This window comes from Bactrocera oleae, chromosome 2 (genome assembly GCF_042242935.1).
Source record: "Bactrocera oleae isolate idBacOlea1 chromosome 2, idBacOlea1, whole genome shotgun sequence".
Taxonomy (NCBI): Eukaryota; Metazoa; Arthropoda; class Insecta; order Diptera; family Tephritidae; genus Bactrocera; species Bactrocera oleae.
This window is the reverse complement of record NC_091536.1, coordinates 94289591-94314795: the sequence shown is the minus strand read 5'-3', so window position 1 is coordinate 94314795 and position 25205 is coordinate 94289591. Positions and strand designations below refer to the sequence as shown.

General features: G+C 36.0%; 2 protein-coding genes across 2 annotated transcripts; both read right to left on the bottom strand.

Moving 5' to 3' along the window:
* Positions 1-13602: 13602 nt before the first annotated feature.
* On the bottom strand, positions 13603-15355 carry LOC138855783 (uncharacterized). Its single transcript, XM_070105759.1, has one exon. The coding sequence runs from the start codon at positions 14893-14895 to the stop codon at positions 13798-13800; it is 1098 nt and encodes a 365-aa protein (XP_069961860.1). The 5' UTR covers positions 14896-15355; the 3' UTR covers positions 13603-13797.
* Positions 15164-19896, bottom strand: LOC138857284 (uncharacterized). The gene is made up of 4 exons (XM_070109609.1): positions 19547-19896; positions 16298-19487; positions 15301-16256; positions 15164-15253 (listed from the first exon to the last, which is right to left on the bottom strand). Exons 2-4 carry the CDS (start codon positions 19374-19376, stop codon positions 15164-15166), a joined length of 4125 nt encoding a protein of 1374 aa, XP_069965710.1. The 5' UTR covers positions 19377-19487; positions 19547-19896.
* Positions 19897-25205: the final 5309 nt, after the last annotated feature.

Genomic DNA, 25205 nt, shown 5'->3' with positions numbered 1-25205 from the left:
AGACCCATTATCTACGTAATGGTTTTTCTAAAGCTCTGTATTAAAAACTTTAATTTGAGAAAAATATGTAATTTCAAGGTGTGAACTATGGTAATGCTTTGTACTAAATTTGTAACGATTGTCCGAAATGTAAATATACTACCTCTAAAAAGCTGTAAAATCAGATCAAATCGATGGTTAAATTTTTCTTATATAACGGTACTTTAATTTCACCACACATGAAGAAAATACACAGTTTGTCCAAAAAATAAGCGAATTCTTTCTGGATATAAAATTAATTGCACATTATATTATCTTTGGGAGTTATTAATAATTACAAATATGTTCCATAAGTCTCAGTAGAAATTTTGGAACAATCAATGTTTGCATGTATTGATGTGTGGTGTTCTCGTGTGTGGGTTCTATTGATGTGATGTATTATAGTGTGACAGTGTTGTGCTTGTTGCGAAGAGGTGCCTTGATGTGGTGGTTTTAGGGGGAGGCTTATCTCATTTAGCCACAGCGCATGCATAGATTTTTTATGCCCTAAAAATGCATGCAAATATTCTTCAGCACCTCGGTTGCGGCTGCTTGAATGGCTGGCTTATCTTCATAAAATACTCCTTTTACGTTGGTTTTCAGTTGTAGAAATATAAATTAGTTGCATAATTATATATCAGATGAATACGGAATGTGATTGATGAGAGAAATTCGTTTTTGTTTTTCATGAAAAACTCGTTCACAGTTTTGGTCTTCATTTGATTCATGTGGAACACAACGCGCACAGACCTTGCTTTTATCAAAATATTCAAGTAAAATGATCCCAATAATATTTTTACTGGAATTTAATCTATTAGCGAACATTCTCATAGTAAAATATGCACCAATAATTTCACGGATTTTTCGACCAATTTAGCACGATTAGTAGCTTCTGGAAGACCTGATCTATGGTCATCATTTAAGTCCTCAAGACCATATTCAAATCGTGTAAATTATACTGCAGCTGATACAGTCATTACCATAAACTTTTTCCATTAACTCCCAACATAAGTTATTAATAAAATATAGTATATTATATTTTCAAAAGTATCCGCTACTATACTTTTTTTTACTCACAAAATAGCGGTTTTATAATGAAAAAAAATTATTTCTTCAACACAGAATTCTACAGATATTTCTGACATAATTTCTTTAGTAACTGTACAACACGTTCAGTTAATAATTTATAAGAAGCACAAGCAGAGCAAAGCATCCGTCAAGTTCATAACTTCTCATATGCGTACAAACATTAGGAAAATACAGGATTATCCCACTGATTATTAGTGATTATCTTACATGCCATTTTATGCACGATTATGCGATTTAGAGATAAACAGCAAGCAACTTATAAAGGAAAGGAGAAGAGGAAATGCGCACAAACAAGAAAGTAGCAAAGAAGGTTGTTTATGTGTGAGATAAAATTTTAATAAATTTGCAAGAATTAAGTTGGTCTAAGTAGAATTTTGCATTGTTTTTATTAATCAATTTTGGTAATTTTTTTTAAATAAAAATTCCACTGCGCTCTTCTCTGCCTCTTTTATAGGTGAAGTGTGTATCTATATACAACTGCCACTTCAGATGTCCAATCCCGGCTACGCAATCATCTTTCATTGCTAAAATTCTCGTTGCTCCGAACAGCACCAAAAACCTGTTCATCTGTCAAACAGTAATTACCACCACAAAGTGCAACACATCCTTGACTCTTCTATGGGCTGTAGCGGCAACAACAGTTAGCTTAACCGCATAGCCAGAAACCAGAAAATGTCACCTGTGCTTTTGCCACTGTACTCGTATTTACAGTAACTCTTACGAGCGGCACTCTGCAGTGTGCACTCAATTGCCCAAATGTCTGCTTGCATGTATGGTAAATGGATAGATATGTATGTGTATGTGAATACGGGACACAGAAGCCACATGGCACATGAACATATCCTTCATTCCTCTGTCAATTTTTGTGTTGCTGGGTGTTTGTGGGTCGGAGTTTGTGTGCTTTCTGAAATGTCTGGTTTTGCGGATGCTGGTATGTGTGGCAATTTAGCGAAATGCATTCAAAGCTTTATTTTGGTTTTTATTTGGAATGAGTGTTGTGTATAAATACGTAAAGAAAAAATCTAAAAAAAAACATTTAAAAAAAAATGTTAACTTTGGTTGCCTCGAAGCTATTACTCCATAAATGAGTTTGATTTTGATCGATCAGTTTGTATGACAGCTAAATGCTATAGTGGCCATTTGACAATACTCTATGTCAAATTTCGTGAAGATATCTCATACAGGAACTTGATTTTGATCGGTTTGAGATCTCAAAAACTGAGAGACTAGTTCGAGTATATACAGACAGACGGGCAGCCATAAAGACATAATACGAAGTAAAAAATATTTTCTTTAAAAAAATGTTGATTAGAAGAGTGGCTTGCACTCCAATGACTTGATATGAAAAAAGTTAAAAAAAAAATAACATGTTATGTTATATTTAAGTCAATTAAATAAGGTTCACCTATTGGTTTCTAAGAAGAAGGTAAAAGTTGAGAAAAAACATTACGATATAATGGCCAAGATCATTTGTTTTTATTGTTATTGTGGCAGAAGATATTCTATAAATAATTTTGCTGCTTTGTTATTTTCTCTTTAACGTTTATTAATCGCAAAAAGGCGGGTCCATTCAGGTAAGGTACATTTACTACGATTCGTGTTCCAATTTATATAAGTACAATCATGTTAATCTTCTTTCCTTTATAAATAAGAACTTAATCATCCGGCACCATTAACAGAGTTTGTCTTAAATCATAGTGCATATATCAACTCACAACTTAGTTCGCTGTCTACAACGGCTATCATTTCAGCAAGTGCTCTTCTAATACAGAACACCTTTGTCCTCATTTGCATATCTCTAGCTTAAGCCACTTTATACCATTTAATGGTCGCTATCTAAAATGTTCTGTGGCGCACTGATGCGTACATCATCGTCCTTTTGTTCTTACTCAAAGTTTATTGTTTAATTTAGCTCTTTGACTTTATCTCTTCAAATAACTGCTACTCTTACTCACAAATTTGTCAGTTAGCCAACGATTATGTTAACAAGTTCATTAGGCGGACAAGCAGTCATGGCATAAATATGTTTGTATGTATGCAAAGTAGGGAGGGTCAAAAAACGATGGTTGTTTTTTCACTTGCTACTCCGAACAATTGATTGGTAGACACCAATGGAAGGTCCTCCGCTTTACTGTTTGCTATTTTTTTCTTATAATCGGATAGAAAGATATATATCTCGCTTCCAAATACTTGAAAAAATATCTTGTTTCATACATTTTGTAGGAAATTAAATGCTCTTCAAAATGGTCTGAGAGAACCTTTCTTAATGGTGTATACCAACCAATTTTTCGGAGTACCACGCGAAAAAAAAACATCCGTTTTTTTGACCCACCCTGCATAGCCATCATTCAAGGCAGTTAGTCATCATTCAAGGCAGTTAATACTTCTTTAAATAAACATAAATATTGGTTTGTATGTTTATCAGCCAACTTTGGTCTCGTTTTGTCAGCCATCGCTAATATTTAACGCCCACTTGATGAAGTCAATTAATCAATTCAATTGCGACAATAAGGGAATTGTTCTTATTAATGGTTGTCGCGATTGTCTTCTTTCGTTCCAAAATAAACAGTTGCGAAAATATTAGTGTCGACAGAAGCGTTAAAATTAAGTGCTTATCGGTGACTATTTATTAAATACATACATACATACCTACTTGCATTCCATATTTATTAACTGACATAAATTCACATTTGAAAATAGTGCTCTTACTAATTAGGAATAACTCCTTAAAATTTAAACAGCTAAAAGCTTAATGGTGTGCTGGTAGTCGAAGATAAATCGGAGTGAAGAATAATAATAATTTGGATGGTGGATTTATTGACTAAGCAATTTTAAAATTAATGATGCGTTAATGTTGCACCACAAACTCTTGTTTATGGTCTATTTTAGTTTGGTGTCTGGCAATAAAACTTGACTCTTTTGTTGAAAATTTTTTTTATTACTATACAAGAGAAAGTGCTTCAATAAATTCCGATTTTCTGAAGCACCGCTTGACAAAAAACTAAAAATATCAAACTCGTGTTTGTTGCTACGAATTTATGTAACTCTTAACTGTGCTACTCGGACCATGGAAATATTTAACTGCAGCAAAAAAATGATGTTACTTTTTTTAAAATTACTGTTTATTTTTAAAATTAATTCTGGTTCTCATTTCTCTTAGAATATGTTTTTGTTGTATATTTCCACGTTACGTGATTTTCCCTGTATGACTAACTAAGGGTTAAATATACCATCTTTAATGTTCTCATTCAACAACTCGGTTTCAATATTGAGGAAACTATGATCTAAACATTTCTCTCATTTGTGGAATATATTTAATTTACTTCATAATGCAAGTATTAAGGTGAATTTAAAATAACAATAGTATTATAGAAAGCATATTTCCATAGACAAAGTCAAAGTGGTCCTTAAAATGATAATCTTACATCCTTTCATTAAAATTTTAACCATAAATAAACTATAAGTTCATCTTGTAAAGGTCTTATGTTTTATTATATAGGAGTTTTTAGGTGCCATAATAGGTCGGGTTCTAATCTGTCCAAGTGAGATGCCTTTAAGGATCGACTTTTTAATCTAACCTAAGATCTACGCTCGCCGAAGTTACAAACTAAACCTAAGGCAATATTTTCTCCTTTCCAAATACCACTTTCACTAATATTTTTATGAAGGCAATTTTTGATTATCAAAAGAAAACTACAATCAATCGTTTTAAAATATTATGGGTACATTTATACATAAAGAATATACAATATGGTTTTTGAAGAAAAAATTAAATATGTTTCAAGTTACAAGCAATTTCCGACGACGCTAAAAACTCCTCTGCCCCTGCAGTGCTTCCGGCCTTCTCCGTCAATAAAATCTAGAACAAAATCTGTACTCTAAAAAAATGATTGTTCATCCAATGACCTAAAGTCGAAAGGAAATATTCAATTGATAAATGAGGGCGTTAAAAAAAGTTGAATTTTAGTCAAAATTTTTGTCGATATTGATCTATGAAAATTCGATTTTTGATGAGATCTGAGAGAGTATGTGTAATCACTCAAGCAAATTTCAAAAGGGTAATTACAAGTAAAACGCGTTAAACGCTAAACTGAGAAGCTGATTGAACTGAATTTAAAAGGTTGTGTCCGTTATTCATCTTTTGAAACTTTAACAAATATTTCTTTTATAGTTGTTATTTAGAAAAATATTTTCTAGTTTTTTAATATTTCACAGTGATTTTTGAAAGACTCTTCAACACCTTTCAAAAAATTGGTTCTAAGCCTTAATTAGCTGTAATTAAATATAACAATTTACACAATTTTGACCCCTACTGTACCACAGTAGCATCACTAATGTACAATAAATCACAGTGATTTTCAAAAATAAACTTTATGCTGCGCTCTTCACACATACTTTATGAATGTATATTTGCATCCTTCCGACCCTACATATGCTTGTCTTTTTGTACATATATATGTTTTTTTCTACATACTTATATGTTTGTTCTTCATAACATTTTGTGCAGTCAAGGCTTCATTGCGTTAACGCTAATTTAATATTCGCATTTCATTTCCCTTGGCCTACACATTTACACAATTCCCAATGTCATCAAAATAAGCAATCGATTATGTCCTTCCACAGACCAAACCTACCTCTTAATTTCCAAACAAAACCTTGCAAAAGCTGGCTATTTCTACATTTCACACACACACATATAATCGTACATTCACACTCGTGCACGTGCATACGTATGAATGGGCTTGCTGTGGCTGGAGCACATTCATCATACGCAGTCTTCGGGCCCGCAATACAAAGGCCAAACAAAAATTACGTGCTCAACTGATGACAAATCTGTCTAATGGGCTGTGAATGCTTTTGCCGCACTACCACTAATTTTCGAAATGCTCCTCAATCTTCTACAATATCCGCACCGGTATGCAATTGAACCTTGATTTTGTGACTTATTTGGCGGCAGTGGCATTGTCACTATTTACCAGTCGCTGTTCTCATTTCGCATTTCTCACATTCGCTCACACATACACATATTCAAAAATTTAGACTGGTACGTCGGGTAAATCAAATGCACACCATTTTGCACTCATTGTCTTCATTAATGAAAGTGCACGAGCTTCTTTATGTGCAATTGAATGTTGCTCATACGCAATGGTGTGCATGAAAACTTCTACTCTTAAATAACTCTCTGTTGGTTGCACAAAGTGAAAATGTTGTAATAAATTAACCATTTTTGATTGCAACTGATTATTGCGAAAGGTTTTAGTGCAGAAAAGTTTGTAGTGAGTTACTCTCAAATATCAAATTCAAACATGTTCGCAGTCATATTCATTCAACTGTATATCGAATTGTTTATCAAATCTTCTACTGACAAATATTATTTAAATATAATTTATAGACTCTTCCATACTCCCCTTATCCCAACAGTTGCCTTCGCAGTGTTTTGCTGTCATATATTTAATACAAAATGAAATAAAATATCGAATTTTTCTTACTGCGAATGTGTTGTCCTTTAAGTTTTGTACAGAAAGAATATGATATTTAAAAAATTGTTTTGTTTTAAGCAAGCCGACATAGCGATAGTTAGATAGAGTTATATAAACGAACTTTTTGACGTAACGTTGGAAAAAGTTTACAAAATTTACAAGATAGAATCCAAACTTTTACAGTTTGAAAAAATTAAAGCTGAACAAATAGGGCTAGAGAAAAACAGAATAATTGGAGCATTTAAGGAATTTTTTAATATATTCGAATATATTAATATATTTTGTCGTTTTCGGAGGAATACATTAATTCGTTAATTAGAAGAATATTAATTTCACTAATAGAAATATTCCAAAACTCTTTTTATTTAACTTGTTTTCCAACTCCTGTTATTCAAAATCATATAATAATTAAGTTAATTTTAAGTTTAACATGGACTATCTAGCAGCTAGTACAGAAAAATAGGAGCAACGATTTTATAATTCTATAATTATTTTAATTTTAATTTTTTTCGACATAAAATAATTTCTTGAAAATTTTTTAGTTTATTTTTTTTTTTTTATAGAGTAGCTAATAATAATAATAACCCAACGATTACCCGCCCACCGATGACCGAATTAGCCGAGTCAGAAGAGGCAAGAGAGTTTTTAAGTGTTGAGATCCAAAACTGCTCAGCTACAGAAACCAAAATTTCAACAGCTAAGATTTATAGTTACGATATAATAAATTGTTACATATTTATTTATCAAGAGAAAGCAATAAAATCTCTTTAATTTTAAAAATTGAGTCTGATAAGTCAAATATGCTGGAATACGAATTAAAATCATGACTAATACGGCGGAATGATTCATTTAGTTCGAAGTTTGATCTACAGGATTTAACAGGAGAAAATAACTGTAAACTGTTCCATTCAAGATTTTCACTAAGAATATTATGCCAAACATTTTCCTACGACTAGAAAGTGTAGGTTGATTTAAAAGTTTTGAACGACTAGTGTATGGAGGTAGACTTACCCTAGAATTCCATTGGAAATGCCTTAAGGCGAAAAGTGAAAATTGTTTTTGAACAGACTCTAACTTGTCAGAATGGATTTGGTATGATATAGGTCTAACCAAAGTTGTAAAAAGTGTTTTAGTAATATCGGATCGGATCTCTAAACTTTAAACCAACGTTTAAGTTTAGAAATAAATTAGGACAAACAAATATTTTTTTTGTAATATTTCTATTGAGATGGTTATAATAACGTTAGTACCACAAATTTGGTACTTCACATTGAAAACTCAATCTAAGATTTTGTTATTTAACATTTATTTTTAAAAACAATGAACGCTTAAATGTCAAAAGCAAACCAAAAAACAAATATTATATAATATTATATTCTATGCTTTACTGTTGATATTTTTGCATCGCCTTTAAGTTTACGTATAGCCAAACTCACCACAATTTTGATATCCACTTTACAATCCATTCAGATCTAAACCGCCTTTTGCACTAATTCACATTTATTGCAAATATGTTACCTCCCGAATATGTATAAATCTTTAAACATCTGTTAATTTGCCTATTTAGTAAGTAGTCTGCACAGTTCCTCTCATGCCGACAACTGATGTACATAATTGATCTATTCGAAATCACTATTCGCTTATAACCTCGCATAAATTGTTAGTAAATTGTTCACCAATGAAAAAACGAACCTCATAAACTAAGCAAATAACTCACAGCACACTAAAATACGAAGCAGCGACCTCGTGCATTTATATGCATTTATGCGTCAGTATAAAAATGGAATTGAATGTGAACTTTAAAACGAGATCACACCATTTTTACCGCTCATGTCGTATTAGTGTGTGCAATGAGTTGGTTTTTATGTCTATCTAAGCACTCGAACGCGCACGAATGAGCTTAAGTACTTAAGTACATATGAAACCACGATATGTGTTCTTGTTTGTACGACTACATGTGTTATACTAAATTGACAGCTCAATTCAACAATCAACTACTTGTCCGTCCATTCATTTAATTGACTGTTTGCTATTTTCATTCAAACGCTTCTGGCGTAACGTTGATGAGCATTGAAACGATTCTTTCCTCACTTCGTGGCAGTCGGAAGTCGTGCTTAAAGTGGTGCATTGTGGAAGATTGCCAATGAAGAAAGTTAGGATTTAATCGCTGTTCGTAACAGGCGGCGCTTACACACATACATATATACTGTGATATTTGATTCTTAATGTGTCATGTTTATGTACATGCTTTAAAATGGCAAAGGAAGAGAAATGCAATAACTGAAAGAATTACTGTCAAAGTCGCCTCAAATGTTCGGAAATGTTTTCATGGCTATAACACACACATATATACCTATATGATGTTCGTGTGTTTGCTAATACATTTTAAAGGTTTTTGATATAGAGAACAAACTAAAGGGTTCCTAAGATTTCAGGAAAGAATTTTCTTTTGGAAATCTTCCTAATGCTTGTCACAGTCAACCTAGTTAGTATAGTTCATGTTCAGTTATTCCTCATACTTTCAACTCAGTTATCTGTTACTTTAAGCATCAAGAGAATTTGTCAAAAAAAATTTGCGTGAAATAATTTCAAAGTAAATATAACAAAGAAATGCCGTCAAGGACAGGCACAAATACGTTCATGAGTATATTGATATTGAAAAACAAGAAAAAACTTTAACTTCGGTTGCACCGAAGCTATAATACCCTTCACAAATACAAAGGCTCTTTACAAGAACTTCATTCAGATCGTTCAAATTGTATGGCAGCGATATGATATAGTGATCAGATCTGAACAATTCCTACGGATAATATATTGTTGCCTTAAACAACAACTCGTGCCTAATTTCATGAAGATACCTCGTCAAATAAAAAAGTTTTCCATGCAAGCACTTTACTAAGATCATTTAATATGGCATCTATATGCTATAGTCATTCGATCTATACAATTTCTTCAGAGATTGGATTATATATTAAATAATCTCAAATTTCGTGAATTTTCGTTTTCCTCACAAGAACTTGATTCCGATTGTTCAATTTATATGGCAGCTATATGATCTAGTGGTACGATATCAGGCGTTTCAAACAATAAGCAACTCCTTAGTAAGGTGCAAAATTTGAGATCGATAGCTTAAAAGCTGAGGGACTAGTTTATATATATACAGACTTACGGACATGGCTAAATCAACTCAGCTCATCATACTGCTCATTTATGTATATATTTTATAGGGTCTCCGACGTTTTCTTCTGGGTGTTACAGACTTTGTGGCAAACTTAATATACCCTATTCAGGGTATACAAACATTTAAACATATAAAAAAGCTGCTTATAAATTTCCCGAAAATTTAACTGATCTCACTCAAAATAGTAACAGAACAACTTTTTATAGGTAATGGAACTCATTACTAATGTATTTTCTCAAAATATGCAGATTAAAAGTAGAACGCATTTGTTTGTACTAACTGTTGGTGCGTGATGAGACGCACACATACATACACACTCGCACAAAAGTAAAAAAAGTATGTGCGAAATGAAGAAAGTTTTTACAAACTTTCATTAAATCACAAGTGATATGAACGCTTTATTTATGCACAACTGGATGCATTGGTGAAAACTCACACTCAAACTTTTCACACAGTTCGTCTCCGGGGTGTTGATGTGAAAATCAATCACGAAAAAGTTGACGCAGATTAATACGCTGCCAACGAATAAAACAGTTGGTGTTGATGTAAGCGAAACTATACGTGAGTTTATATTATCGCAATCCCATAAATTAATAGCACACTTAATAGCAATTGTCAGTGCTGAACAGATCGATGACGAGATTCACAGGCAAACCACACAAAACGCCTTCCAAACCGCAAACCCAAATCTGCGGCAAGTGATAATGGCATATGTAAAGAAGAGAAAACACAGTAAAAATGGTATTTGAAATAACTGGGGTAAACAAGCACAAACGCACGCATGCCAGATGCTCATAACTCAAACAGTTTGAGGCAGTTTATGTATGAGCCGTGTAGTCGCATAGTCTCTTGAGTGTGTGCATTAATAAGATAAACTCCCTTCCAACTGTCAAACACACAACAACAGCTTTGACAGAAGCATGCGTTTGACAATGCGAATAACAAAAACAACAAACGAAAATCAAGCAACAACCATAGCAACCAATAAATCATTATTGATCGGCTTAGCGAAGCACACTAGCACCAAACGCTGCAACACAGCCGACAATTTAGCCGTTTAGTAACCTATCGGCATTCGCTTTGGCAATAGACGAAATAGCAAACAGCTTTATCAAAAAAATAAAATAAAAAATCAAGTAATACTATCAACAAAAACAAATACTCTTAGCATCACCCAATAACGTAATTGGCTTGATAAGCGTCAGCACCAGTAAGCGATTGAAGCTGACAGATGCGTAAAAGGCGTGCACCGCTGCCAACGTAATCGCAAAATGATGAGTTTTGCATGGGAAAAATTGCTTTATAAATGCGTTTAAAAGTAAGTGCGCTTTATTCTTATCCTACTGGTATTTTTGTTGTTTCTTCGTAATTGCTTTGAAGTTGTCAAAAAGTCAAAGAACAGCGTACGAAGCTAAAATCCCAAGCTATTGAGGAATGCAAAGTAACAGCCAGCAGTATGTGCATACACACACACGCCTGCTGCATGCGCCACCTCTCTCATATACCCAGACATTACACACTCAGTACTTTTGTTGTTGTAAAACTTTGTCCTTTAGCGATAAGAGCGATGTGGAAGCGTGGCAGCGGTAAAATGAAATTCAAGTCACAACAAAGATGAACTGTATAAGAAGAAAGTGCGTTTATTTTATACATTATATTACTTTACTCGCATAAAGCTACAGAAGTGCGAACAGCACCTTCACCTGCCGACACTTCTGCTTGATTTTTATGTGTGAAGCGTTTTTTGTACTTTTTGATTTTGGAGAGCCAAATAAATGTGTTGTTGCCTTAGACCAGTTTTGGAAAAAATTTTTAATCAATTAATGACTATGAAATACAAATTAAGCTTTCACCTGTTAATTTGATTTGTTTGAGTTATATAACCGTAGATGTGAATCTTGCATAAACTTCGAATACTTGCTCGATGCTAAAGTTCGGAGATTTCAAAGCTTTTTTAACTGATAATTAAAATATCATAATGAAACATTTGTTTGGCAGTTAGGACGAGTTCGTAGATGAGCGTAATCGGGCCACTGCCACACAAACAAAACACCATTAATCGAAAACATATAAAATGCCATAACTAAGCACTAAATTATGATATAAAACATGGGATTGCAGTAGCTAGAGTCACCTGTGGGCTTAATAATTTTAAAAAGTGTGTGTGGTCCTAGCCACTAATAAGTTTAATTTACATATCTACCAAATCATTCAAGCTACAAGTATATCACCCAAATTCATTTAGAACAAAGCCTTTAAGAAACCCGACGGTGTGAAAATGGATGAAATTGAATTATATCTTCGCCCAATCAGACAAAAATCACGCTTAATTCCCATATAACACAATTTTAAATTCCATCTGATTCTTTCACTTTCCAATATACAAATCAAGAACCAATCAATGTATTCGCATAAAACTTTGCACTGCCAGTATTCATCTTACGCCCAAAAGTTTTCAAAATCCGACTATAACTTTTAAAAGAACCCAGACGCCAAAATATCCGCAATGCTGACATTTTGCCGAAAATATCGGTCAATCTATGAGACATGTATTCAAATTCGGGAAAAATGTTTTTTGCTTTGATAATAATATATCCTTGTGTAGAAAATGATTTGGATCATCAATTCCTTTAGCCCCCATATATCTAATATAAAGATTTTTGAACTTCCAGTTGACTTTATACTACACTTATCGGCCAATGTGCGAGTTATTTTAATAAAATAGTGAGAGCGTATTTTTCTAATAAATGGGTATCTTTATGCCTAAAATGGATAAAATAGGGCGAAAACTTGCTTCACAATTTTTAAACGTGCAGCTGACTTTACTTTTTATATATGTTTTTGTTTATATGTATATAGAATTCTATGCACCCGTTGAGTTTAGTATGATTTTCGGTGACGAGGTATAAAATATATTGTAGTAATAAAACTAAATGAGTCTATAACTTTCAAAATAAGTAAAAGCGATTGTCAATTTTATTAAAACTATTCAGGATTTCGTCGAACAATGAAGTTGAACCCTTTTACTACATTTTTTAATATTAACAACACCTGAAGGTATTTAGCCGGCTTTGACCCTTAGAGTATGAAATGTTTGGTTACACCCGAACTTAGCTCTTTCTGACTTGTTTCTACTTATTTTGTATATACTATATTTCTCTATACAAAGAGCTTCCAGCTTTTCAATTGTATGAAAAATGTAATTTTTACGTATTAAAAATTATCTAATTTTTTAACAAAATTTTTCATATTTTTTTAACGTCTCTAATTTTGTGATATTTTAATTATTTTACAAATCGTAGGACATTGTATAGGCAATACCTTAGAGATTTATTATGTAGATTTTAACCAATGTGAAAGCCACAATTACCGCAGCTTAGTTTAGAACCTTTTTCTTAGTAATTTGAGAAATGGCGAAAACCTCCCTAGCAAAATAAGCATCGAAAAGAGACTCTGAACTATTCCGACAGCTTGGTCAGCAAGAGGAGTTCAATAATGTTACAAACAGTTGTTAAGACCAAAGACATTTCATGTTGAGTTTTTTTTAAATTTAGTCCATTACTGCGATTTTATGATCTCATATTGTCACCGATGAGGTGGGGCGAATTTAACGCATATTTGGTTTATGGTTTATTTCTAAATACACAAGCATTTAAGTTATTCACTTACAAAGAATTATAATATATTTCACTTACCGCAGTGTGTCCTTCCACCTTCCTGGCTGGCTGATCGATGACAAAGCTCGAATATGATTTGCCAGAACTTATATGCACAAATATTGTCATTTACCGTACAGATCAGCACAGGAGAATAGGGGAACTGCACACTGGGAGAATGGCAAACATATAAATCGCACAAACAAGGAAACAGAAACTGTATAGCGGGAAATGTATGTATGTAAATGGAATGCGAGACAATTCAAGAGCATATAAAGAAATTGGAATTGAAACATACAACTGTAAAATAAACATAGAAATTAAATATTACATTAGGGTGGGCCTGAATCTACAACATCCCCGCCCCCGTGAATCAACCTGATTCACCACCATCAACGTCCAGAACAGCAAGTTTTGAGACTGCGCGTCGATTCACACCTCTGGAAGTTCGTATGTCTGCTCGTCGCACCTCTCCATCAAGCCCAGGGTACACTCGCTCTACCTTCCCTCGGCAGCATTCTCGTCGTGGAACATTAGGGTCGCATATGAACACCAAGTCCCCTGCTTTCATTGGCTTCGTTCGTTGGCACCATTTTACTCGGCGAGTCAATGTAGGAAGATATTCAGTAATCCACCTGTTCCAAAAATGATCCCTCAATTGACGAGCGATGCGCCACTGCTTGCGTGACACAGAAGTTTTTTCCAAGTCGGTGTCTACTATCGGAGTGTGTGCTACATTTGCGGCTCCCAGAATGAAATCATTAGGAGTTATCGGCTGCTCCTGGTCCGCGGTGATGGGCAAATGCGTTAGTGGCCGAGAATTAACGATGTTCTCAGCTTCAATAAGAAAACTATTCAGGGTATGCTCCCTTGGTGCAACTTCTTTCAAAGTGTGACATAAAACTCGCTTGACACACTGTACCATTCTCTCCCATGCACCACCTTCCGATGGATTAAATGGTGAATTAAATACCCACTGGATATTTTTCTGTGATAATTCACTTTGTAGACGTACGCGGTCGAATACTTCTTTGAATCGCTTGGCTTCTCGGTCAGCACCAACGAAATTCTTTCCATTGTCCGACCTAATCCTTAAGGGCGTACCTCGTCGGTTCACAAAATTACGTATAGCAATGATACAAGAGTCGGTACTCAAGTCATGAGCCAGTTCTAGGTGCACAGCTCGCACAGTAAGGCACGTAAATAGTGCCACCCATCTCTTCTCAGTGCTGCGTCGAACAGTGACAGTTAGTGGCTCAAAGTAATCGAGTCCTGTGTAGCTAAACGGTCTCACATAGGGAGTGAGTCTGTCCACAGGAAGCAGTCCCATCTTTGGAGCTACCGGGGCAGCTTTATTTAAACGGCATACACCACAACTGGCAATCACATTACGCAACAAACTTCTTAGTCGCGGCACCCAATAATTGCTACGGATATCTCCAATGGTAGCTTCTAAGTTCTGGTGGTTCATGAGGCTGTGATGATGTAACACTAACAGCCTTGTAAATGCATGATTTGGCGGAAGAATAATAGGACGCCGCGCGCTAATTGGTAGCCAGCTAGCTGCGTCAATGCGTCCCTGCACTCGGAGGACACCTTCCTCGTCTATGTATGGCGAAAGTTGTAATAACGGGCTGTTGGTGGAAATTTCCTGACCGTTTTCGATGGACTGGGTTTCTGTTGTATACACTTCACGTTGTACTAGGCGGCATAAGAGGCGTTTGGCATTCTCTACTTCTTTAGCGGTTAAACCATAGCATTGGTCTAGCTGTCCGCGGCGGCGACAATTGTTGATAAAGCGTAAAATCCAGGCAACAGCTCTTACCAATCTTTTAAATGAAGAGAAATTATTAAAGTTCAAAAAATTACGACTCACGATGACTAAAGCAAATTTAGACTGTAGTTCTTCATCAGGTTCATCATTTCCAAAGGTTATGACATCTTCAGAGGGCCAAAATTGCTCATCCTGCTGTAGGAATGGGGGACCACGTGACCAACGCGTCACTGGACTAAAATTGATGCAATCATTTATACGAGTAGCTTCGTCGGCTACGTTGACCTTTGTGGGCAGCCATCTCCAATTGGAAACGTTTGTAGTGGCCAATATCTCTGCTATTCTATGCTGTACGAAAGGCTTGTAACGACGGTGCTCACTTCGAATCCATTTGATAACCGTTTTTGAGTCACTCCACAGAATGCAGTCTGTGATGTCAAGAGAGTGTTCGTCGCGGATGCACTGCATGAGACGAGTGCCTAAAACAGCTGCCTGAAGTTCAAGCCGTGGCACGGTAAGAGTTTTCATTGGCGCGCATTTTGACTTAAAAGAAACGAATGTAACATCAATTTTACCCGATGAAGTTTGCGATCGAAGATAGGCAACAGCAGCGAAGGCATCTTCACTAGCGTCGACAAATACGTGGAGCTGAAGTATTTGAGGTATACCATTTCCAAAATAAAAACGAGTTATGGCGTATTTCACAACCTCTGGTAGTTGTTTACGCCACTTCTCCCAGACAGCGTTAATGTCGTTTGGCAACGGGTCGTTCCACTGGATGTCGTGTTTCCATAACTCACGCATAAGTAGTTTGGCGCCAATGACGAAGTTGCTCAGAAATCCTAGAGGGTCGAAAATCGACATAACAATGCTTAGGAGTTCTCTTTTAGTAGGACGTCTTTCTCCATTTACCACTGCTTCACCAACGTTATGGAATTTCAATTTAAAACCGAAACAATCTGACGATGACTGCCAAAACAAACCAAGTACCCGCTCTCCAACGAAACCTTCTTTATTATCAATTGGTCGTGATACATCAGTACCGTTGAGCGCGTCAACTACTTTCGATGCATTGGATATAAAATTGCGAAGCTCAAACCCAGCATCCATATGAATCGCTCGGACCTCTTGGGATATAGAAATCGCCTCCTCTTCCGAGCAGAAGCTATCAACAAAGTCATCGACATAGTGGTGGTCGCCTTAACCGCACGGGCAGTGGTTCTGCGATCATCTTGGTGCTCCAATGCGTTTACTTTTTTCACATAATCTGCGGCACATGGTGAACAGGCAGCACCAAACGTCATCACGCACATTTCGTAAACGTCCGGGGGTTCAGAGACGTCCCCACCACGCCAGAGAAACCGCTGTGCGCATCTATCGTCTTTTCGTATACGAACTTGGTGGAACATCTCCTTGATGTCTCCACATACGGCGATCGCGCCTTCACGAAAGTGGAATAATATCGACGGCAAAGGCCGATATTCTTGTGGACCCTTCAGGAGCTGTGAATTGAGGGAGATTCCACTTACCTCAGCAGCGGCGTCAAATAGCATGCGTAGCTTTCCGGGTTTGTTGGGATTGGCAACGGCAAAGTGCGGCAAATACCAAGTCTTAGGAGTAGATATAGCTGCTTCTGCTGGTGACAATTTACGGGCATATTTCTTTCTGACGTAGGCGTTCATGATGTTCTTGTATTGAGTGGCGAAAATCGCATCTCGACGCATTCTTTGCTCTACGCTAACTAGACGTTTCAACGCCATGTTGTAGCTGTCAGGTAACCTTATGTTGTCAGTTCTCCATATGAGACCTGTTTCAAACCGTCCGTCAACGCGGCATGTGGCGGACTTCAGGATAGCTCTGGCCCGAGTGTCCACTTCACTCTCTATAGGGGGTGCGGCTCTGACACCGAAATTCTGGGTCTTGAAGAAGTCAGCTACCATATTGTGGAGAGACTGATCAGCTTGGCGGTTCATAAACAAACACGATGCTGTAGATGGTAGCGTAGTTGAAGTTGGGCCAAACACCACCCAACCCAATTCCGTATTGGCAATAAATGGACCATGCGGGTTTACCTTCATAGTTGTCGATGGCAATCCCAAATGGCAATGATCAAGACCAATCAAGAGTCTGGGCCTGACCTGGGCATAAGATTGTACTGGAAGCCGGCTTATATGTTTAAAGTTGTGATCCAAATCGTCCTCGCTTAAACTCTGTAGAGGAAGCTGCAAGTTTGATACAGCATACACATTGCGGAGTTTATGTTGTTTCTGCATACCGGCACCACTAATAAGCAAGTCTACCACAAACGTTGACTCCTGCGCGGCATGTCCTCCAAACCACTGAACATTCAAATGCTGCTCACATCCACGCATTCCCAAGTCTCGAACAAGAGCACTGTCTATCATTGTGATAGATGAACCTTCGTCCAGGAGTGCGTAAGTGTCCACACGCCTTTGGTTTCCGTATAGGGTGACCGGCAAAATACGGAACAGGAGCTTACTATCAGTGGAACTGCAACTTAAGACTGCTGGCCCAGCATCTTTTGATGGTGGCTGGCTGTCGAGTGTATGCTGCGTTGATGTAGGCCTACGATTTGCTTCGGTATACGCAGGAGAGAAAGGCGTGGTTGATTGACTTGACGAATTTGTAGTATTCCCCACGGCTTCATGTAGGAGCTTATGATGAACTCTCCGGCAACCTTCAATTGAACATAGCTTGCGACGTTGACAATTTCGTGTATTATGACCCAAATTGAGACAAGCAAAACACAAGCGATGTCGTTTCGCCTCTATCCATCTGTTTGGCACTGAATATTCTAGAAAACGCGCACACTCTGCTGGCTTATGATGCCCTTGACAAATTGGACATCTCACTGATCGTTGCTGCTGTACTGTGTGCAGAACCGGGCAGTACTTCCATTCCTTGGACGAACTATCAACACAAACCGTACAAATTATATTGGCTAGTTTCGATAACCACTCACTGAAATGTTTCACTGTTGCATATGGCTGTATAAACGCTGCGAAACTTGCCCACTCAACGCGTTTGCTCATAGGCAATTTTGACACAAGTTCGTCGAGTAATGTAGGGTTTGACAAATGTAATTCACCACCATGTGCAGATTGCAAAAAGACACAGATGTTACATACATTTGTTGCAAATGGTATGATTTTCGACATTGCATTCTCTGAAATAGGTGCGATTTCCTTTACGTGGGCCAGTTGGCTACGGATCAACTGCTCCGGACGCCCAAATCTAAATTTTAACAACTCAATTATATTACCGACATTGTTCGGGTGGATCAGCAGTGACTTGACTGCTTCACGCGCGTAACCCTTCAGGCTCTTCAATAACCGTTGGTTATTTTCGTAGTTGCTGTACCTATAAATCGCGGTTGACTCGATGAAAGCCGTATAAAATATTGGCCAATCTTCCGGCTGTCCAGAAAAGTCTGGCAAATCCTGCAATTTCCTGGGCAAACTCGATGACTGAGCGGCAATAGAACTTATATTGGTGAATGTAGGCATTGTCGTTGAATTAGACTGGATCGAAGGTGTATCCATTCCCAAATGAGTTGTACTGTACATGTGGTTTGTAGCAGCTGTACCTATTCCAAAGTTTGGCGGAGTGTAACGGGAATCGGTAGGCTGCGACAACGGTACTGTACAGTTCACTATAGCCGGCGAATGTTGTTCCGTTAATTGAACGGTTCCCAACTGTACTGTTGTCCTCGATGTTTGCGATAATGGAACCTCGGCGGCAATATTGTTGTTGGATGTATCCAAATTAGACGCTTCACCACGCGATTGGTGCTCCCTAATATCACACAAACTACTCTCTAACATGGCAATGCGTTTCTGTAGAGCGGCAATAAGATTTTCTTGACGTGCGAAGGCAGCTGATGATCCTCGAGTGATGGCCCCGGTGGCTGTAGGAGCGGCTGGTAAATCACTGGATACATTGGCAGCGGATGTATTACTACCCTGGCTGGGTTTTGATGATGATCTAGTGGTGGCTCCGGTGGCTGTAGGAGCGGCTGGTAAATCAGTGGCTATGTTGGCGGTGGCTGATGCACTGTTACCCTGGCTAGGTTTTGACGATGCTGCAGATGATATAGGAGCACTGCCATCCATGCCTGGCGAACTGGTTGTAGTCTGACGGCGGGGTGACTTACGCATCGAAAATTAATTTCACAACCCAAACACGCAAACGTTTGGTCATGCGAAATAAAGAATTTGTCACCGATGAGGTGGGGCGAATTTAACGCATATTTGGTTTATGGTTTATTTCTAAATACACAAGCATTTAAGTTATTCACTTACAAAGAATTATAATATATTTCACTTACCGCAGTGTGTCCTTCCACCTTCCTGGCTGGCTGATCGATGACAAAGCTCGAATATGATTTGCCAGAACTTATATGCACAAATATTGTCATTTACCGTACAGATCAGCACAGGAGAATAGGGGAACTGCACACTGCAGTTTACAAACAACAAGCATGTAGATAACTTAACATATGTAGTTTGTGCCTACCTGTTTATGCGAAGGGAGAATGGCAAACATATAAATCGCACAAACAAGGAAACAGAAACTGTATAGCGGGAAATGTATGTATGTAAATGGAATGCGAGACAATTCAAGAGCATATAAAGAAATTGGAATTGAAACATACAACTGTAAAATAAACATAGAAATTAAATATTACATTAGGGTGGGCCTGAATCTACAACACATATACATTGGCACATTGAGGTTCATCAGGTGAATAGTAAATTGTGTTCAATTTTCCATTCCAATATCCATACTATATCATCACCTGCGTATACAATAAAATAATAGAAAATATATCCTAGCACAAATATTATAAAACTTAATTCATATGAAGAGATTTCTATACCATATTTCCCAACAACACTTAAGCAAAATGTTCCTTCTAGTTGCAATAATTTTACACATATAATATATTTGGTCTATTAAACCGCAAATGCTGCAGTGAAACCAAAGTGCAACGCATTCAAATAGCCACAAACTACCTATCAAACGGTTACTTCAATCAACCGCGAACGCGATTTTCATACATACACACTCACATTTCAGCGCTTGTTTGCCCTTACACCGAGTGCAATGTACAACATGTTGTATGAGCAACATTTGCGCGCTCGATGAACTTTTTGCTTGCAACGCTGCTGAATTTATATTGCCGAATTCTAAACGATCAAATTGCATGCACACGTGTATGTGAAATCGCACATACAAACACAAAAACGCCTATATGAATGATGGCACTCATCCTGTTGTATTCTAACTCTAAGTCAAGCGCCATTAAAACCATATAACTTTTATGCACAACTTTTTTTATGACGCGAATTTCGGTTATTAAAGCAACAGAAAGGGTGGCATTTCAAACTTAAACGGCGCTGTCACACAGTTTTTCATTAAGTGGCGCTGCGCTCACTGCTGAAAAGCGTTTACTGTTAGAATTGTTGGTGCTTCGTTGGTGAAAGTTTGCCGCAGTGTCACCTGGCAGTTGACGGTTGGCAGTTAGCGCTGGCAGTTAGTGAAGCAGCAGCAAAATGGAAAAAATTCAAGTTAACTGGCATAGTTTTAACTGTCGCATAAAAAAGTGTTTTGAAATGTGAAGCATAAAAATGAAGAAAGTTTTAAAAAAAATTTCTTTTTTGTTTTTTTTTTTCTTTTGCCAAACTTTAACTAGTAGCAACGACGTACTTTGGCACTGAAATGCGTTATTTTAAAATCTTTTGTTGACAGACTGAAAACTTGTCATGTACTTACATTAATATATGTGGCTGTGGCTGTGTGTGCTGTGTATGTTATCGTGGTTATCTTGTTTTATGAGTCATTATTTTGACTAAAGAAATTGCGATAGAAGTGCTATAAAATGGTGTTTCTAAAGGTTGCTAGAAAGCTCGTTGGAAGTTGAACAAAATGGAAGACACCTGAGGCCCATACGATGCATTAAACAAACTGAAAAATTTTACACCACAATTATAACTTTCAAATATTAATTATTATTCTTTATTTCGAAATTTATCGAAATAAAATAGCTCGCTCATATTACAAGACTTTGAAACATCATAACTCAATATTAAAATCCAAAGCAGTGGTTCACGGACAGCTCGCAAAATAAACATAGAGATCTTTTAGTGTTCCAGTAATTTTTTATCCTCAATTCGAACAACTTTTATTACACATATCTTGTAGAAGATTATTTGTTTCAAATGGTGAAATACTCTGTCTCTGTGTTTATTTATTGAAAATGATAAAAGTTAATATTTATTAAATAATATACAATAATTATAAGTTATAAGCCATCAAAGTTTTTTTTTTACATTAATCAATGATATTATTTTTTTTTTTTTTGTTCTGCTATATTCAACTCATCACAAAGTTATTTCTTGAATCAATAACAATTAACTTCTATAGCTTGGAATTTGAGTACACTTAATCAGTGCAGTTGACAGCCAGGCGTATGAGTTACATAAAGTTCATACAAGTATGGCATGCATGACATGCTGAAAATAGTTAATGAAATATAGGAGTTCGTCGTAAATCAAGCAATATATATCTAAATTGTATCGATTGAAAAGTTTCGAAAAACTCTATATACTCACATCGAACAATTATTCATTTAACAAAATACCTGACAAATTTAAATAAAGTTCGGTTCACAACATTTTCGCACACAGTTTTTACACACCTTCAAAATGGTCGTAATCGAACTTCAACTACTTGTAGATCCCTTTTAACTGGACCTCTATTTTCGGTTCCGTTATCTTCTTTTACTTTTAAATGCATAACTCAAGATGTATTGTATGAATAAAAGCAAGTCTTAGGTTCTTACCTTCACTAATCCACACATACCAAATATGTTTCGGAGAAACTTTCCTGATCGACACTAAAGATCGCGTTTCGAAAAAAAATGTGTTTAAAATTTTCCGAGTCGATCACACTAAGTTAAAAAATTCTTGCAAATATGCTCATACTTTCGAAATTTTCGGCACGATCAACTTAAAATTTTCAGAGAATTTTTTCAAATATATGGGCATTCGATATATAAGCATTGGGTTTTTTTAAATTTACAACTGGAACAACCTCTTAAAATTTTTACGTACAGAAACACTTTCACCGAAGAAAATTCGAATTGTAAATTTAAGATAACTATGAAAGTCATAAAATATTCCTATTACTAGAGATTCTCAGAAACATTTTCAACAAAAGTCGGTTATTTTTATACCCTGAACAGGGTATATTAAGTTTGCCACGAAGAAGGAAAGGTCTGTATATATACAAACTAGTGCCTCAGTTTTTAAGCTATCGATCGGAAATTTCTTTTTAGGAGCCTTTGTATTTGTGAAGGGTATTATAGCTTCGGTGCAACCGAAGTTAACGTTTTTTCTTGTTTTAATAATAGTTTTTGTCGAGAACATACAAACGGAGTTGAAATATATTTTCTCTTCATTATTTTTATCACCAGCTATGGCATTTTTAAGCAAAATGCCTGAAATAACTACAGATTTTTTTTGTGCCCAATGATACTGCTTTAAACATGCGTACGCTCGTACATTTAACGGCATTTTTTTACCGCTGACAATGATGAATGTATATGCGGAAAATGGAAATGAAATGGCAACGAGCTGCAAGCATTTCTTCGCACTCAAATGATAATGCACAGGCATCGAATTTATATCATTTTTTAACACACACAATACAACATATGTAGATAACTGATAAGCCTCATACCAATATGAATATTTGTACATTTAAATATTCGTATAAATGCATGCGAGTAAATAAATTATGTCGATTGCTATTAAATTGGCTCAGGTATCTGTGTAGACAAACATATTTAAGCACGTATGTGTGTATATATGTATGTACATGTATTAATTTATGCATTCATCTGTATGAGTTCGTGCTCCTGGGCGCATCACATCGGTGCGAAGTTCAAAGGTGTCAGTTGGGCGACCCACGAAGGCGTTGTGGTAATTTACAAATGTCAGCGAATAGCGTGTTAACATGATTTACTACTCCGTCGGCTAATACATATCTACATTCATATATGCAAATGCTTGCATATTTTAGTATGACAGTGTGAGAAACGCCCATTAAACTGCCTATCATCATATCGTTTGCATTACCAATTGAGCCCATTGAGCATACTTGTGCTCTCAGAGCTGACAAATAAATTGAATAAATCGCGTTTTTTTTTATGAACTGAGTGATTTATTTGCAAGTACAATGTGATTTACACTCAGATACTCCACAAGTGTTTGAGGAAATTGCGTGAAAAAGTACATAGTAGATGATCGACTAGACAGATAAAAAATAATGCATTGGCAACTTTTAATGATTACACAAAATAAATGAGAACGTATTATTTTCTACATATTGCATATAACATTACAAAGCATAATTCTTCTTTATTTATATATGGCATATACCATACATATATTTTGTATAGCTATGTATGCCAGTAAGTAGCAAACATTTCCTTCTTATTTTTGCCCTGTTAGGACTAAAATTAAACCGAAGCATTCTTTATTTGATCTGTTCATAGCACGATAGGTTTCACATTTTTTGAAGCTTAGGAGTTCTATTCACCTGGGATTTTTGAAAAATACTATATTGAAATTATAGCTATTTGAGTGGCACAAAACATTCAGTGAAGATCGTGAAGTCATCAAAAACTTGCCTCAGCGTGTCGTTTATCCACCTTTGTTAATGACGATAGCATCGAAGAGTCGTACCAAACGACTTTAATGAAACATAAATGCAAAAACAACAGCGAGTAGATGTCGCAAAAGAGATACTTCACAAAGTAACTAAAGACCTTAAATGTATCAAACGCATCATTACTGGTGACGAGGCGTGGGTTTATGAACGTGACGTCGAAACTGTCCAACAATCTACCGAATGAAGGCGATTGTTTTTTGTCAGTACGGATCAAATTAGGTCAAATTATATGTCATGCGTGGGGGATACACATATACTTGAGAATATTCTCTGAAAATTTAAAGTCGACCCGGCTAATATTGTCGAAGATATGAGCATATTTGTAAGAATTTTTTTACTTACTGTAACCCCAAAAGTTTTAACACGTTTTTTTAGAAACGATGTTTTCAGCGTCGGTGAGGAAAATTTCTCCGAAACGACTGGTTTGATGAACTTGAAATTTTCCCGCAACCTTCTTAGATATATTTTTCTGCTAATTATGTAAAGAATAGGATTTGTGTTAATAATTTAGATATTTTAAGCCACTCTAAAATAAAACCTTTTCACTAGATATGACGTTTTATTAGAAAAATCCCCATTTTGTCAAAAACTAAAATTTTTACTAGTCCTTCGATCGATACCTCTATTTGTCTATTTTAATAATACGCTTTTTTTATTTCATATATTGTAATTTTAAGCAGAAAAATTCTCCTTACCGCAAGATAGAATATCAGTTTTTTTCGGTGGCCCTCTTGGAGATCGGCACCGGATCAAGGGAAGCCGAAATTATTTAAAGGAATTTGTTTAAATTCAAATCTGTAAATATTTTCTAATACATATACAGAATTGATGTAATTATTATTGAAATTATGTGTAACTTTTTTGAACTTCTAGTCTCATTCTAGTATTAGGAGTGTGATTTCAAAAGGTTAGGAAGCTTTTTAAATGATTATCAGTATTTTAGAAAACCCGTGTATATTTTGATCAGTATTTATGTATATTATTCTCTACTCCGATTTTGTCTCAAAAATAATTTATGTAAACCTCTGCTTTTTCCAACCTTAAAGCTCTTTTGAGAATCCCTTTTGAGTATTGGCTTGTCTATTTTTATTGACGCCGTTTCTACGAATCTTTCGAAAGAACTTCAGTAAAAAAAACTTTGAATATAAAACTACTTGGAGGATTGTTTCAACTAAAAATTTGACACATTATCAGCTTGAGTACAATGCCATACTTTCAGTTCACAAAACTTACCATATTTTATATTGGGT

What these genes read in the sequence shown, in the direction of transcription:
- LOC138855783 (XM_070105759.1), bottom strand. Translation starts at nt 14,895, where the DNA reads ATGAACCACCAGAACTTAGAAGCTACCATTGGAGATATCCGTAGCAAT.
- LOC138857284 (XM_070109609.1), bottom strand. Translation starts at nt 19,376, where the DNA reads ATGCGTAAGTCACCCCGCCGTCAGACTACAACCAGTTCGCCAGGCATG. An exon ending in GCGATTCATATGGATGCTGG is followed by an intron (nt 16,257 to 16,297) that starts GTTTGAGCTTCG and finishes CATCGAAAGTAG; the next exon opens with TTGACGCGCTCAACGGTACT. An exon ending in CTAAATTTGCTTTAGTCATC is followed by an intron (nt 15,254 to 15,300) that starts GTGAGTCGTAAT and finishes TTCATTTAAAAG; the next exon opens with ATTGGTAAGAGCTGTTGCCT.